The sequence below is a fragment of the Chlamydotis macqueenii genome, chromosome 7 (genome assembly GCF_036417535.1).
Source record: "Chlamydotis macqueenii isolate bChlMac1 chromosome 7, bChlMac1.mat, whole genome shotgun sequence".
In the NCBI taxonomy this organism is placed as follows: Eukaryota; Metazoa; Chordata; class Aves; order Otidiformes; family Otididae; genus Chlamydotis; species Chlamydotis macqueenii.
Genome location: NC_141562.1, coordinates 35,852,349 through 35,865,353, shown reverse-complemented (window position 1 = coordinate 35,865,353; position 13,005 = coordinate 35,852,349). Strand labels below are relative to the sequence as shown.

The following is a 13,005-nucleotide window of genomic DNA, read 5'->3' as shown; positions in this document are numbered from 1 at the left end:
AGTTAGGTCAACTTTGTAGTTAAAGAAATAAGGATTAAAAATGTCCACATAGTGTTTCTGTCGTGTTCTCTTACTGTGCTGAGTTAGAAAAGTATAACTGTCATTTTTTGCTGTCTTGACTGAAATTGTTGTTCTTTATGTTGCAGATGTTTTCAGTAATTCCTAATAAATTCCTTCCAAATAGCAAGAATCCGTGTTGGTATGAAGAGTACAGAGGAAACACCACCACAGATCCTTATGCAACAAACTCCTATGCACTGTATTCAAAGCGCTTTCGAACCATTTTTGATTACCTCAGGAAGGTATTTTGGAACCACTTATACCATTATAAGGACAAACACTACCGCCTACGCTGTCTCCCCCATTTCTACATCATTGGGCAGCCCAAGTGTGGGACGACGGACCTGTACGACCGGCTCAGGCTGCACCCCGACGTTCGGTTCTCAGCAATCAAAGAGCCACACTGGTGGACACGAAAACGGTTTGGTGAGTAAACATGTTTTTTGGTATTCAGGCGAGTTGTCTCTGTTAAACTTTGACATTTCTTGTATCTGTTTGGGATGAAGTTTATGAATTTTCTCCGTATTGGCTTACCTTGAAACCACTGGAGTTAATGGTTTTGAAAAATGCAGGTGATGGATGCTCAGTAGGTTCCAGCCCGCTTTTGTTTAATGATATTTTGGGTTAAACTTTTCAAGTTCTCTTATTTGCAGTGGTTTGGAAGATCTAGGAAAAAAATAAAAACAGTAGAAAAAACCAACCCTGTGAATTTGTAAAAGCAGGAAGAGGAGCTATTAGGTTGTGATGGGAGATGTAAAGAATAGCAGTGATAATTTTGTGTTGTAAAACTCTGTAAAGCCTTTCTTACATGAATAAATGATCGATGAGTATTTGAAATGTGGGTGTCCTTATGTCCTTCAGTCCTTATGGTTCAATAAGTACAGCTGTGCTTTGTGGTGGGAGCTTCATCAGTGTAGCAGCTCTAGTTGAGCACTGAGCAGTAGAGATGCTCTGCATGAGAAAGCTCTCTCTCACCGAGGAACTTGCACATATTGTTGACGCTTTTTTCCTTGCTGACATCAATATTTCATGCAGTGACCCTTTGTCTCTGAAGGTAGACTGGAACAGTTGAAGTTATGGCCTGCTGGAGCAAGACACATCCACCTCTCGTGATTGCACCTTCAAAGGCTGTCTGAGGGCAGTGGGGCTGAACGCATTGTTTTATCCATCTGAAGTGTTTATGTCCTCCTTGTTCTCTCTTCCCCGGGCGCCAAGGAAGGTCAATCTTGTGGTTAGAGACTAAATGAGATGCAGAAGACACAGTTTCAATTCCTGACTCTGTTGTGGGCTTAGTGCCTTCCTCTAAATAAGGATGCTTGCTGTATTCCACCTAGGCTCTGGATTTTCCCACTCTTGGGTCGAGCTGTTGAGTGCTTCTATGCCCTCACTTTGTATGACTTTTGTATGAAAGTAATTTGCTGTTTTACTAAATTAATATTTCCAAGAGAAAGATACTGGTTGTGTTACTGTGACATTATCTTCACTTTTGTTTCTGATTTGCTGTTGCTTTACTGCAGACACTGCTTTTGGAAAAAAGAAAACCTAGCACTATGGGGCAGATCGTTTGATGAGGACTTTGCATCACTACTTTGCTGCTTTTCTAAGTTTCCTTGAAATAGAAAATGATCTCTTCTAAAGGCTAACAGGGAGGAAGAGCACTTTCTGAGGGCCCAGGACACCTGCAGTACTGCTTCTGTTCTTTATTTTGGAGTTGTACCTTCAACTCTATTTCTCCTGCATGTAGTGCTGCCGTTTCCACCTCCCTTCCCCATGCCCTAGAGCCCAGAAGAACCCGCACTGATCCTCAATGCTCAGTGAAGAGGGCTCAGCTGCAGAGCCGGGATTTCATATTTCTCGTAGAGAAATGGTCTTGCTGTGTTCTTAGAGCTTGTATTTTCTTTCTTTGCAAATGCCATAAGAAAGTGGCTAAAATATTTTTTTTAGACATTTTCGAAATGTTTGTCATAAACTAAGAGCTAAAGCAATATCGTAATCATACAGTTTTGCTTTTGAGATCATTTGGTCCAGTTTAGGAGCAAGCTAGGAGGTATGAGTGAGAATGAGGGAGCTGGGCTACTTATAAAGTCAAACCAGAGAAGCATCGTGGTGCCCCCTGAAGCCCCAGGAGAAGGCACCCGTTCATCACAGTCAGCGTCTGACTGAAGACAAATGATCAGAATTACCTCCTGACCTAAAGGTGAAGAGTCAGATCAGTGAAGAAAGGGGATTTTAGAGTTGTACGCCTTCCAGTGTGGGTGCAGTGAAAAATAAGACGCTGTTGTAGAGCTTTTTTTCCATACTTGTGAAAGAGAAATATGTGAATGATTTCCTGTTTTTCTGGTTTTGTTAATTGTGTTGATTTGCATATTTGGCATCAGAGCCTCTTCTCAATCTCAATACAGTAGATCTAGTGGGAGTCCAATATTACTTCAGTTTATATTGGTGCAAATGAAGGCAGAATCTGGTCTTTTGTATTCATTCCAAAAGCTAAATTTAGAAGAAAATAAATGCAAGCTATTCACAGAGGAACTGTAAAACAGAATATTTAAGAAATTTCCCATCACTGTGAGTTTGTGGCTTAATTGTATAGTATCTTGAATCCCAGCTACTTCATTATTGGCACTTTTATCTGAGTATTACACTTCATCAGCCTAATTTTATGCTGACGTTAGCTGGCTCAGTGCCAGCCGTGTCGATGAGGCCGTCTTGATTTACACCAGCGGTTAATCTTGCCCTGCTATTTAATTTATTTATTTATTTAATAAGCTTATCTTTTCACTGTTTCCAGGAATCATTCGCCTGAGGGATGGATTTCATGATCGCTACCCGGTGGAGGATTACCTTGATCTGTTTGACTTAGCAGCACATCAGATTCAGGGTGTGCTGCAGAGCGAAGCGGCCAAAGAGCATGGCAAGATGAACGACATCGTAATCGGTAGGCTTCTGAAATACGTCTCTGTAGCTCCGGGTTGGCAGTGAGTGTAAGATACGTGTAGGAAGAAGGACCACCATTTTTGGTGTCATCATCCCTATGCAGCCTATGGCAGGCTGAAATAAATATGATGAAACTCCTGCCCTGCTTTCTGAACAGCAAAGATAATGCAGATTTCAAGAGCAGGAATATACAAAGTCAAGTTGATGCTATCTTGAGCGGTATTTATTTTCAGGTGTGGAACCTAGTACTGCATATTATTTGAAGATAAACTTACAGTTTCAGTTGGTATTAAAGTAGCTGATTAGCATTAAAAATGGTTTAAAAGTGCTGTTGGGTTGTACCTTATGGAAGTCTGTGGTTAGGACGAGGCTCTAGGGAGGGATCCCTGGATTGCTTTCCATGACACACAGTGGTGGATCCACCATGCTCATTCACTGTGGGCCATGGTGCCATTAGTTTACAGGAACATCAGCAGAAAAATCTAAATTCTGCTTTTGCTGTCTGCTAAAACCAGAAAACTGGGGTGAAGAAAGTTTTACCAATCTGACTCTGGCATCTCAAAGTTTCTCAGAGAAACTACAGATATTCCATGAAAATACTAGTTGTGCAAGAGACAGTTTCCTGTTGAAAAGAGACTTTTCAAGTAGACCTGGAGTTGTTATTCTACAGAAAATAAAACCGAGATTTTTGCTGTCTGCCCTCAGAGGGAATAGCCTCAAAATCTTTTTTTTTTTTTTTGTTGTCTCATATAAACAAAAAAAAATGTAACCTGCTGTTGGCTTGATGAAATAGTGATGAAACCAGGGACTTGGCTGTAGTCACAACTGTTCAATACTTCCTCAGCCTCCATTTAAGTCTGTCACTGGCTTTATCAAATATTGATAAAAGTTGAGCAAAATTTGCAAGATGGGGTCGTAAAAAATGTTGCCGTCAAGGACGTCTGCAGATTTTCCTCCTACTTAGAATAATATCTCCTGTCCTTTCATGGGTGAAGTGCTTATACTAATTAAATTCGCTAATCTAATTGGCACCATACATCTTTGATTACTTACCTCCTGTTACAGCTTTTTCTAGAGTTCGCTTTGTGTTTCTTTTTCCTGTAGTCTCATTTCTTGTTTCATTAAGGTTCTGTTTGCTTTTCTTATTAAGTTTACAGGAAAAGTCCTGAATTATTATACTCATTAAGTCAGTCTTTTATGACTTTGGTAAAAAACAAAACAAAGCTAGCTAGTCTAAAATGCATCTGTATGAATATCAGGTCTGCTTAGAATGCTCCATTTTCTTATTTCAGATAACTAGAAAGAAAAATTTAATTAAAACTATAAACATTTCAGTAGTTCATCATGTTACATTATTTTGAAAAGTTAAGCTTCTTTGGATATTATACTTAGTGGGTAATAATTGCATTTTCCCAAAAAAACCCCAACATCTGCTTAGAGATGAACCAAAGAGGACAACACTGATCTACCCTGAGGCACTCTGAGCAGGACTTGTTTATTTGTGATCATTAATATGATAAATTCAGAGGAATGCCTTGTGAAAATGCAGTATGATTTTAATCCATTGATGACTGAAAAAAGAGGTTATACATCTATTCTTTAGGCAATTTAGTAATTTATAGGTTCTTTACATCCATAAGAAAAATTAATTTATTTTTGGTTGCACTGCAGTAACTTGATATAATTACTATAACAGTATTTAATTTATCTCATGTTTAGTATGGCTTGTTTTCTTTTCAGATATTAAATCTGTGTTGTAAACCAGAAAGGAACATTGTCAAATTGTCAGGAGTATTTTTGGCTGCTTCAGGAAATTAAAATTATAGGAGTCAGCTGAGACCAAAATGATTTTTTTTTTAAATTTTTTTTTTTAAATCATTATTCCCTCCCCCTAGCTCTTTGTCCTGGTTCTGCCCAGGATAGAGTTAATATTTACCTGAGCTGGGTGGAGAACTGAAGCTGGTAGCCCCTATGGCTGGGATAGTTAACTAATTAGCTAACAGCTGGGGTTAATTTACCCAAATTAGCCAAAGGGCTATTCCATCCCATCTGACATCATGCTCAGTATATAAGTGAGGAGGGTGCTGAAGGGAGGCCCTCCTAGTTGGAGGAGACTGGATGTGGAGATCTGTTGTGAGCTATTATACTGTATTTGTGTTCCATCATTCTATTGTTTTCTTCTGTCATTACTGTTAAATTTACTTTTTGTTCAATCTCAACCCGCGTGTTTGTTTTTTTTTTTTTTTCCTGGTTTTCTTTTGTTTGTCAAATCTCCTCCTATTCTCTCGGAGAGTCGGGGGGGAGTGAGAGAGAGACTGTGTAGTCTGGTCCCCGTTGGGGCTGAACTACGACACTCTTGATAGCCATCTTGTTTGGGGAAGATTTGCTTTCTTGAACCCAGCCTATCCTGGACTGACTGCATCAGAGCAGCATCTTCAGTCCCGTGAATGCTTCAGCATGATTTGGTCGTGTGCGCGTGGTCTTTCTTCTGCAGAAATAGCTGCATGACGCTTTGGCGGTGCAGTTATCTCGGCTCTTGTCCTATGTTTGGTCTTTTGTGTTTCTGCTTAGCTCAGCGTGGGAGCTGGGCTAATTGAGTTTTAATTGACAAGTCAAAGCCCACCGATGATTAGGCAGTGCTTTGGCTAATTAATTTAGAATGGAAAAGCAGAGCTGTTGTGGACGCTCAGCTTTAGCCAATGGACCTGATCTCCTCCTCCTGAAAAGAGGCAAAATGAACATGACAAAAGATTAATGTGTTTTCTAACAATTCACAGACTTTATTAATGAATCACATTATGTTAAGCTGAAGTTTGGAGCCAGTACCTTTTTCATGTTGTGTTTTGGTCATCTTTTAAAATCTTTATTGGGCTTTCCCAGGATAGAGAGAGGAAAAAAAAAAAAAAAGGAAATCATGTGCAAGTCTCTAAGCCTACAACATTATTATTTTTTCATCTCATTCCTTTTGATTCAAAAAACCTCATTAACAAGAATTAGCTCTCATTAGACTGTCAAAGAGTGGAAGTTTCCAAAAAGCTTCTGTATATGTTTTATTAAGTGGTAATGTGCCACATAAATGCCAGTATTACTTAAAAAGATGGGGAAGATTACACAATTCAAAACATCGTATCAGATAATTTATTTAGCAGCTGAAGCATCATATGCCTTGTTCTGGCAGAGACGTTTCTGATTGTGTCTCCCTGTAGCATTACATCCAGAGCAAGCTTCAGAAACTGAGGGTATCAGAATCTGGCGTTTAACCAAGTATGCTATTTATTCTACGGACCTTTCATCTAATACTTAGTAAATAGTTGTATTTGACTTAATCTGCATGAATAACTGTAGTTATATAAAAAAGCTCTGATAACGGATAATTCTCAAAAAGGGATATTTCAAACCGCATGACACAGTTCAGCTGGTTATTGGATTTTTTTTTTTTGGTATTTCCCATGTGCTCACTGACTCCTGTTCATGTTCTAAACTCTATTGATCTGCTGGAGCGGTGGTTTCCACTTTTTTCTTTAGCTTGTGTCAATTTGTACAATTTATTAGCAAGTTACCTCTCTGAGATGAGGAGCAGTGAGACCAACCCTTGGGGTGCTATGGAGAGCATGGCAGGGCTTCGGCAGCGACTAGCTCCTGCCTCCTCGCTGAAGGGTGGGTCAAATCCCTGAGGAGTCCATTCCAGCCCAGATCGAATACAGTTAACTATCAGGAAGCAGTGTGGTTACTGGACAGTGATATTTTATGTGGAATTACACAAAACCTGCCGTAGCCATCACTACACTCATGGAGGTACGAGGCAGTGTGACGGCTCTGGCTCTGGGGAGCGTTAGCTGGATCAATTTGCAAGAACCAAGGTTTGTTTGAATGAATAGACTCAATTTTAACCAGTCTACTCCAATTCAAAATTCAACCAATTTCCACTGCAATACAACGAATGAAATGAATTATGAGCAGAAATGCTTTTGATTTCCAGGGGAGGCCAGCGCCTCGACAATGTGGGACAACAATGCTTGGATTTTCTTTTACGACAACAGTACTGAAGGAGAGCCTCCCTTCTTAATCCAGGATTTTATCCATGCCTTCCAACCGAATGCCAAACTTATCATCATGCTGAGAGACCCCGTTGAAAGGTGAGCAAGAGTCACGTAGGTAAAGTATGCAAGAAAATTTTTTCACTAGAATGAAGTTATTCGCCCTCGCTCTCTTGGATGCAAATAAATGTTCACATGGTATTTGACAGGGTTACGTGGTTCGTGATGAGAGCTGCCAAGGGGTTTCATTCTGTATATTTTGGCATATGTAGTTGTGATAGTGTTTTGAAGAGGGGCACGTGCGTGTAGATGCCACAGTGTGTGCTATGCGCGGACACTTGAGCTACTCTGAAAAAAGAATGTATACGTTGCCAAATGCAGTATAACTCCATTACCTGAGCTAACATGCGCTGGTTCTCAGCAGGGCTCACTAGAGTGAGTATGGCACTGCATTCACAGGTCTTGGCATAAGTAGTCCTGTGAGGTACTTCAGTTCACATTAAATAATTTAAGGTTTATGTCTTCAAGGAGCACACTGTCCAAAATGATTAAAAGATTGCAAATAGCTCCAGAGTCAGCAAATGATAAAACCTGTTTTTAATCTTAAAAATGCTTGGTGCAACACCTGCATAAAGCTTCGCTAAGCAATTTTAGCTTGCACAGCCAACAGCTACTTAGAAGCTCATCCTTGGTCTTCCTGGCTTTGTTTGTGTGAACAGGCTCTGCGTTTGCAAAGGTGAGGGCTGTTCTTGAATGGTTCTCCATTGTGTTAGCCAGGAGTACCCTTATTAATTTGGATTTCACTTTTTCTCTCTGGTCGTCCTCCAGATTTCTGGGGCATTTCTTTCCACTGTGTCCTCTGAAGGAGGATGATAATAATGAGGGTGATGGGGAGAGTGGGATGGGATGGAGGCAGAGTCCAAAAGGATCAGATCAAGGGAGTATGAATTCATAGAATCATAGAATCTTTAAGGTTGGAAAAGATCTCAAGATCATCAACCATCGAATTCCTTCTCTCTGTAGCTCCATAGCGATACTCAGGATACTTGGGGCTAGGTCAGTGCTCAAGGGTAAAGCCCCAGAAACACCCAGCAAAGAGAAGAGGATGCAGATGATGATGGGGACCAGGCTCTGGTGCGAGCTGGGGCACTGGGAGAAGGGCAGGCATGGGGCTCCTGTGCAGGCAGCCCATAACCCGCTGCCTGGAGCAGCTTCACAGCAGGAAGGGACAGGTGCTCCTTGACGAGCTTCCCCCATGGTGGGACATGGCTGTGGGCGAGAGGCAGAGCTGTGAGAGTGCTTCCCATCTCCTATGTCAGGAAATACAGCTCTCAACTTTTAATGGCATCTCCTGACCTCAGGATTTAACAGATGGTAATTTTATGCAGGAGAGCTGGCTGAAGTGGCTTCCTCACACAAATTACCGACAAATTCCCTGATTGCTTTAACCACCCTCTGTAATGTGAGTGTAGCTCTTTGCCAGCTTTAATAAGGATGAGATAAAAAGTCAGTTTCATGTCCCTTACTGTATTTATGATTTTAAAAAATTATTTTTTTGTTTACAATTCCTAATGCTTTTGTTGCTGGTAGCTCATCTGAACTGCAGGAGCTAAAGCAGCCATGGCAGAAGGGGCAGCCTGGGCAGCTCCACCAGCGATGGAGGGCAGCAGGGCAGTTGCCTTGCAGTTGCCGGGAGGATGTGAGTGCTGGGACAGGGTCTGGTCTAACCACAGAATCTTGGTCTATCCCCCAGTGGGGGATATCTGGAGGAATCAAGGTTTGTGAGGGTGGGTGTCAATGATACCATTATTTCATTGTAATGAATGGTGATTGAGGCTAGTGACTTCAAGTAGCCAGAACAGCTGAAATGCTAATCAGCAAAGGCTTTCTCTCCAGGCAGATGTCCCTAGAATTAAAACCAGATGGAAAGAAATATAGAAAAATCTCTACTGCCCTATGGAGAAAGAACTTGTCTTCAAGGATATAGTTTTCCATAAGATGTCAGCAAGTCTTTAAAATGATGCATTTATTTTAATAAATAATTAAAATAATAAGGAGTCATATTAAACCTTTCAAATAAAATTGCAGCCAGGCCCACGCTGTACATGATGCCTGTTGGCTGGTTTCCCCCAGCAAGAAGCTTTTCATCTCCTCTGCTGGGAGCCGTCTGTCCTACCTTCCCTGGGACAAGCTGGGCAAGCCTGAGTCGTGTTGATGTACACAGATTTCTGCAAGCAGGAGATACTGTTGTGTGCTTAATTTCATTGAAGTTGGCTGGCTTTGTCCCTTAGCTTCTCCCCAGCTCATCCCCATACTCTGTGCTGGTGGGGTGGCTCTTTGGTGGGTGCACCACGTGGGACGCAAGGTCTGCCATGGCAGAGGGAGAGGAGGCACATGGTGGTTGTGGTCCTCAAGCACTAGTGGGCATCACTTTGAAGTAGGCTGGAGCCCCCAACACAAGAAGGACATGGACCAATTGGAGAAGATCCAGAGGAGGGCCACGAAGATGATAAAAGGGCTGGAGCACCTCTCTTATGAGGACAGGCTGAGAGAGTTGGGGCTGTTCAGCCTGGAGAAGAGGAGGCTCTGGGGAGACCTGGTAGCGGTCTTCCAGTGCCTAAAGGGGGCCTACAAGAAAGATGGGGAAAGGCTGTTTAGTAGGGCCTGTTGCGATAGGACGAGAGGTAATGGTTTTAAAATAGAGGGGGGTAGATTTAGATTAGAAAATAGGAAAAAATTTTTTACGATGCGAGTTATAGAACACTGGAACAGGTTGCCCAGAAAGGTGGTGGAGGCCCCATCTCTGGAAACGTTCAAGGCCAGGCTGGATGAGGCTCTGAGCAACCTGATCTGGTTGGAGATGTCCCTGCTTCTTGCAGGGGGGTTGGACTAGATGACCTTTGAAGGTCCCTTCCAACCCTAACCATTCTATGATTCTATGATTCTATGACCAGTCTGGTCCAAGCCTGATACCCTCCCTCTGCTCTGAGATGGAGTTTTTTCATTCAAAGAAAACTATCTCAACTGCATTTACCAGACTGGGAAGAACTGGACAAAAAAAATCAGAGTCTTTGTCTTAGTTGGTGACTCCTACAGAGAGTACTGGGTGCCTCTGCCTCGTCTTCTATAGTTTGCTGTGATTTCTCTTCTAAAAAGTACATAAAAAAATGAATTAAAAGCAACCTATAATTAATGTATCCCTTTTTTTCCTTTTTATATGAACAGAGATGCTTCATTTTTTTCATGTGGGAATTAAAATCCTATTCTTGAAAAACCCTAACATAAATAACGAGTGCAGAGGGGCTGTTCCTGTGCTTAAGTGCTTTGCTGGGTTAGGGCCTAAACTTTCTGAATTAAATGGTGAATTTTTAAGTACCTGTGGAAATCTAGGGAAGTTAAAAAAAAAATAAAGTGCAATACGAAAGGTTACTGCAGCAATGAAAGGAGACCTAAATAGATCGAATTTTTTAGATCATTTCTTAGACACTTGTGTTTTTTGAAAGAGGCTGAAAGGTATCTAATATTTCTGGAATTGTGTTGAGAGGTGAGTGCTATGGAGGTGTGATATTGGTGCTGCAAACACACTTGGGGAAATGACTTCTCAAGTGTCAGAAAACTGTCTCCAAAATAGAATCATTGAATCATAGAATGGTTAGTGTTGGAAGGGACCTTCAAAGGTCATCTAGTCCAACCCCCCTGCAAGGACCAGGGACATCTCCAACCAGATCAGGTTGCTCAGAGCCTCATCCAGCCTGGCCTGGAATGTTTCCAGGGATGGGGCACCACCACCTCTCTGGGCAACCTATTCCGGTGTTCTACAACTTGCATTATAAAAAATTTTTTCCTAATATCTAATCTAAATCTACCTCCCTCTATTTTAAAACCATTACCTCTCATCCTATCACAACAGGCCCTGCTGAACAGCCTCTCCCTGTCTTTCCTGTAGAGCCCCTTTAGGCACTGGAAGACCACTATAAGGTCTCCCCAGAGCCTTCTCTTCTCCAGGCTGAACAGCCCCAACTCTCTCAGCCTGTCTTCATAGGAAAGGTGCTCCAGCCCTCTTATCATCTCCGTGGCCCTCCTCTGGACCCTCTCCAACTGGTCCATGTCCTTCTTATGTTGGGGGCTCCAGAACGGGACACAGTACTCCAGGTGGGGTCTCACCAGGGCAGAGTAGAGGGGGAGAATCACCTCCCTCAACCTGCTGGCCACGCTCCTCTTGATGCAGCCCAGGATGCGGTTGGCCTTCTGGGCCGCAAGTGAGCATTGCCAGCTCATGTTGAGCTTCTCGTCCACCAGCAATCCCAAGCCCTTCTCCTCAGGGCTGCTCTCGATCCATTCTCCGCCCAGCCTGGATTTGTGCCTGGGATTGCCACGACCCAGGTGCAGGACCTTGCACTTGGCCTGGTTGAACTTCAATACTTCAAGATACTGTGGTTCTGGTCATAGTTCAGGAGCCTAAATGTGAAAGAGCATTAAAATACCATGTTCAGTGGTTGATTCACAATCTAATATTTATGTCATGTCAGAGCATTTCCTTTCTCTTGTTGAACCATATTTATCTTGGAAGAGTTTAATCAAGGCTTCAGGGATTAATGCTAAAGTAGATACTTTATTGCCTGTAGTTTTTGCATTGTGTTCCCAGCACCACCTCCCAAAGAGACTTGAATTTAGATAATAATTTTTGGGTGATAGTAAGCAATTGTAAAACTTGTACTAAAAATGTGCAATGAGGGGCTACTCTTCTGCTGTAACTGTGAGAAAGTCCTCTTGCTGGTGGCTCTTGCTTACAGCAGCAGCTGACGTGGGGGCTCTGCTTGCCTGCAAGTTGCCAACACACCTGGGGACATGTCCTGCTGTCCTCAAAACAGAGGTGGGACTGTGGCATGAATGTGAATCATTCACCTAGCTGTAGTATTTCAGCTTAAAAAAAAAAAAAAAAAAAAGAGGTGGAACGCTGTAAATTGGAAGTTTTGGATGGAAGGTCAATATAGGATTGAAGATGGAGCTTTCTGCAAAAAAAAAAAAAAAAAAGGAAATCTGGACTTCTTTCTACTCCTGATGGTAGCCAGCTTGGTAATCATGTAAAAATCACTCTTTCTAACCCACTCCATTCCTCTGTTGGCTTTGAAATCAGCTGTAAGCTTTTGAGACAAGGACTATTTCCATCCTTGGCAGCATGGAGCACCAGATATAGAGGGGTACCAATGTCAGCTGCGACAAGTTCTCCTGTTCATAAATAACACAAATTTAAAGTAGATAACATTTGAAAAATTTGCCTTCAAGAGAAAAAATTGGCTTGCACAATTACTGGGGTCAGGTTCTCAAAGGATGCTGACCTTGAAAGCAGGGACGATGTTTAGCAGCTCGCTGGAGTGGACATTCCTCTGAGCCAAAACCCATCAAAATGAATAGAATATTGCTGGCTGAACAGGCTGTCGGTGGGGCGATGTTAAGACACATGTATCCTTTCCCCTTTCTGTCGATTCATGTAACTGATTGCCATTGTCATGTAAATAAATCTTCTTTCATTTCCTCTGTCATTTACTCGCACATATCTCGTTCGCAGATTGTACTCCGATTATCTGTACTTTGCAAGTGCTAATAAATCTGTGGAAGATTTTCATGAAAAAGTAGCAGAATCACTGCAGCTGTTTGAAAATTGCATGCTGGATTATTCACTGAGAGCCTGTGTCTACAACAACACCCTGAACAACGCCATGCCCGTACGTATTTCCAAGAACATTTGATCCCTTGCTTCTTTAATGGTTTGTTGGGTCAAGGTTATTAAAATACCAAAATACTAGGCAAATAAGCATCAAGAAATGAAACTTTCTTCCTTCTTGTTTGTAAAGCGGATGACATAAATATATATGTAAGCATGTAAAAGCTGAGGCACTGGCTCAGCTGTCTCCTCAGTCTGTTCCCTGATGAATGCCAACAGTAATATCATCTTGCTATTGTGCAAGCGTAT

General features: G+C 42.0%; 1 protein-coding gene across 3 annotated transcripts in view; it reads left to right on the top strand.

The window, feature by feature from the left end:
• CHST15 (carbohydrate sulfotransferase 15) overlaps positions 1-13,005 on the top strand; it is a 45,127-nt gene that overhangs the window by 28,077 nt on the left and 4,045 nt on the right. For all 3 annotated transcript variants that reach the window (XM_086752079.1, XM_086752080.1, XM_086752081.1), the window contains exons 3-6: positions 147-486; positions 2,849-2,995; positions 6,974-7,130; positions 12,601-12,757. In XM_086752079.1, coding sequence (XP_086608205.1) covers positions 147-486; positions 2,849-2,995; positions 6,974-7,130; positions 12,601-12,757 — 801 coding nt within the window. The remainder of the gene's footprint in view (positions 1-146; positions 487-2,848; positions 2,996-6,973; positions 7,131-12,600; positions 12,758-13,005) is intronic.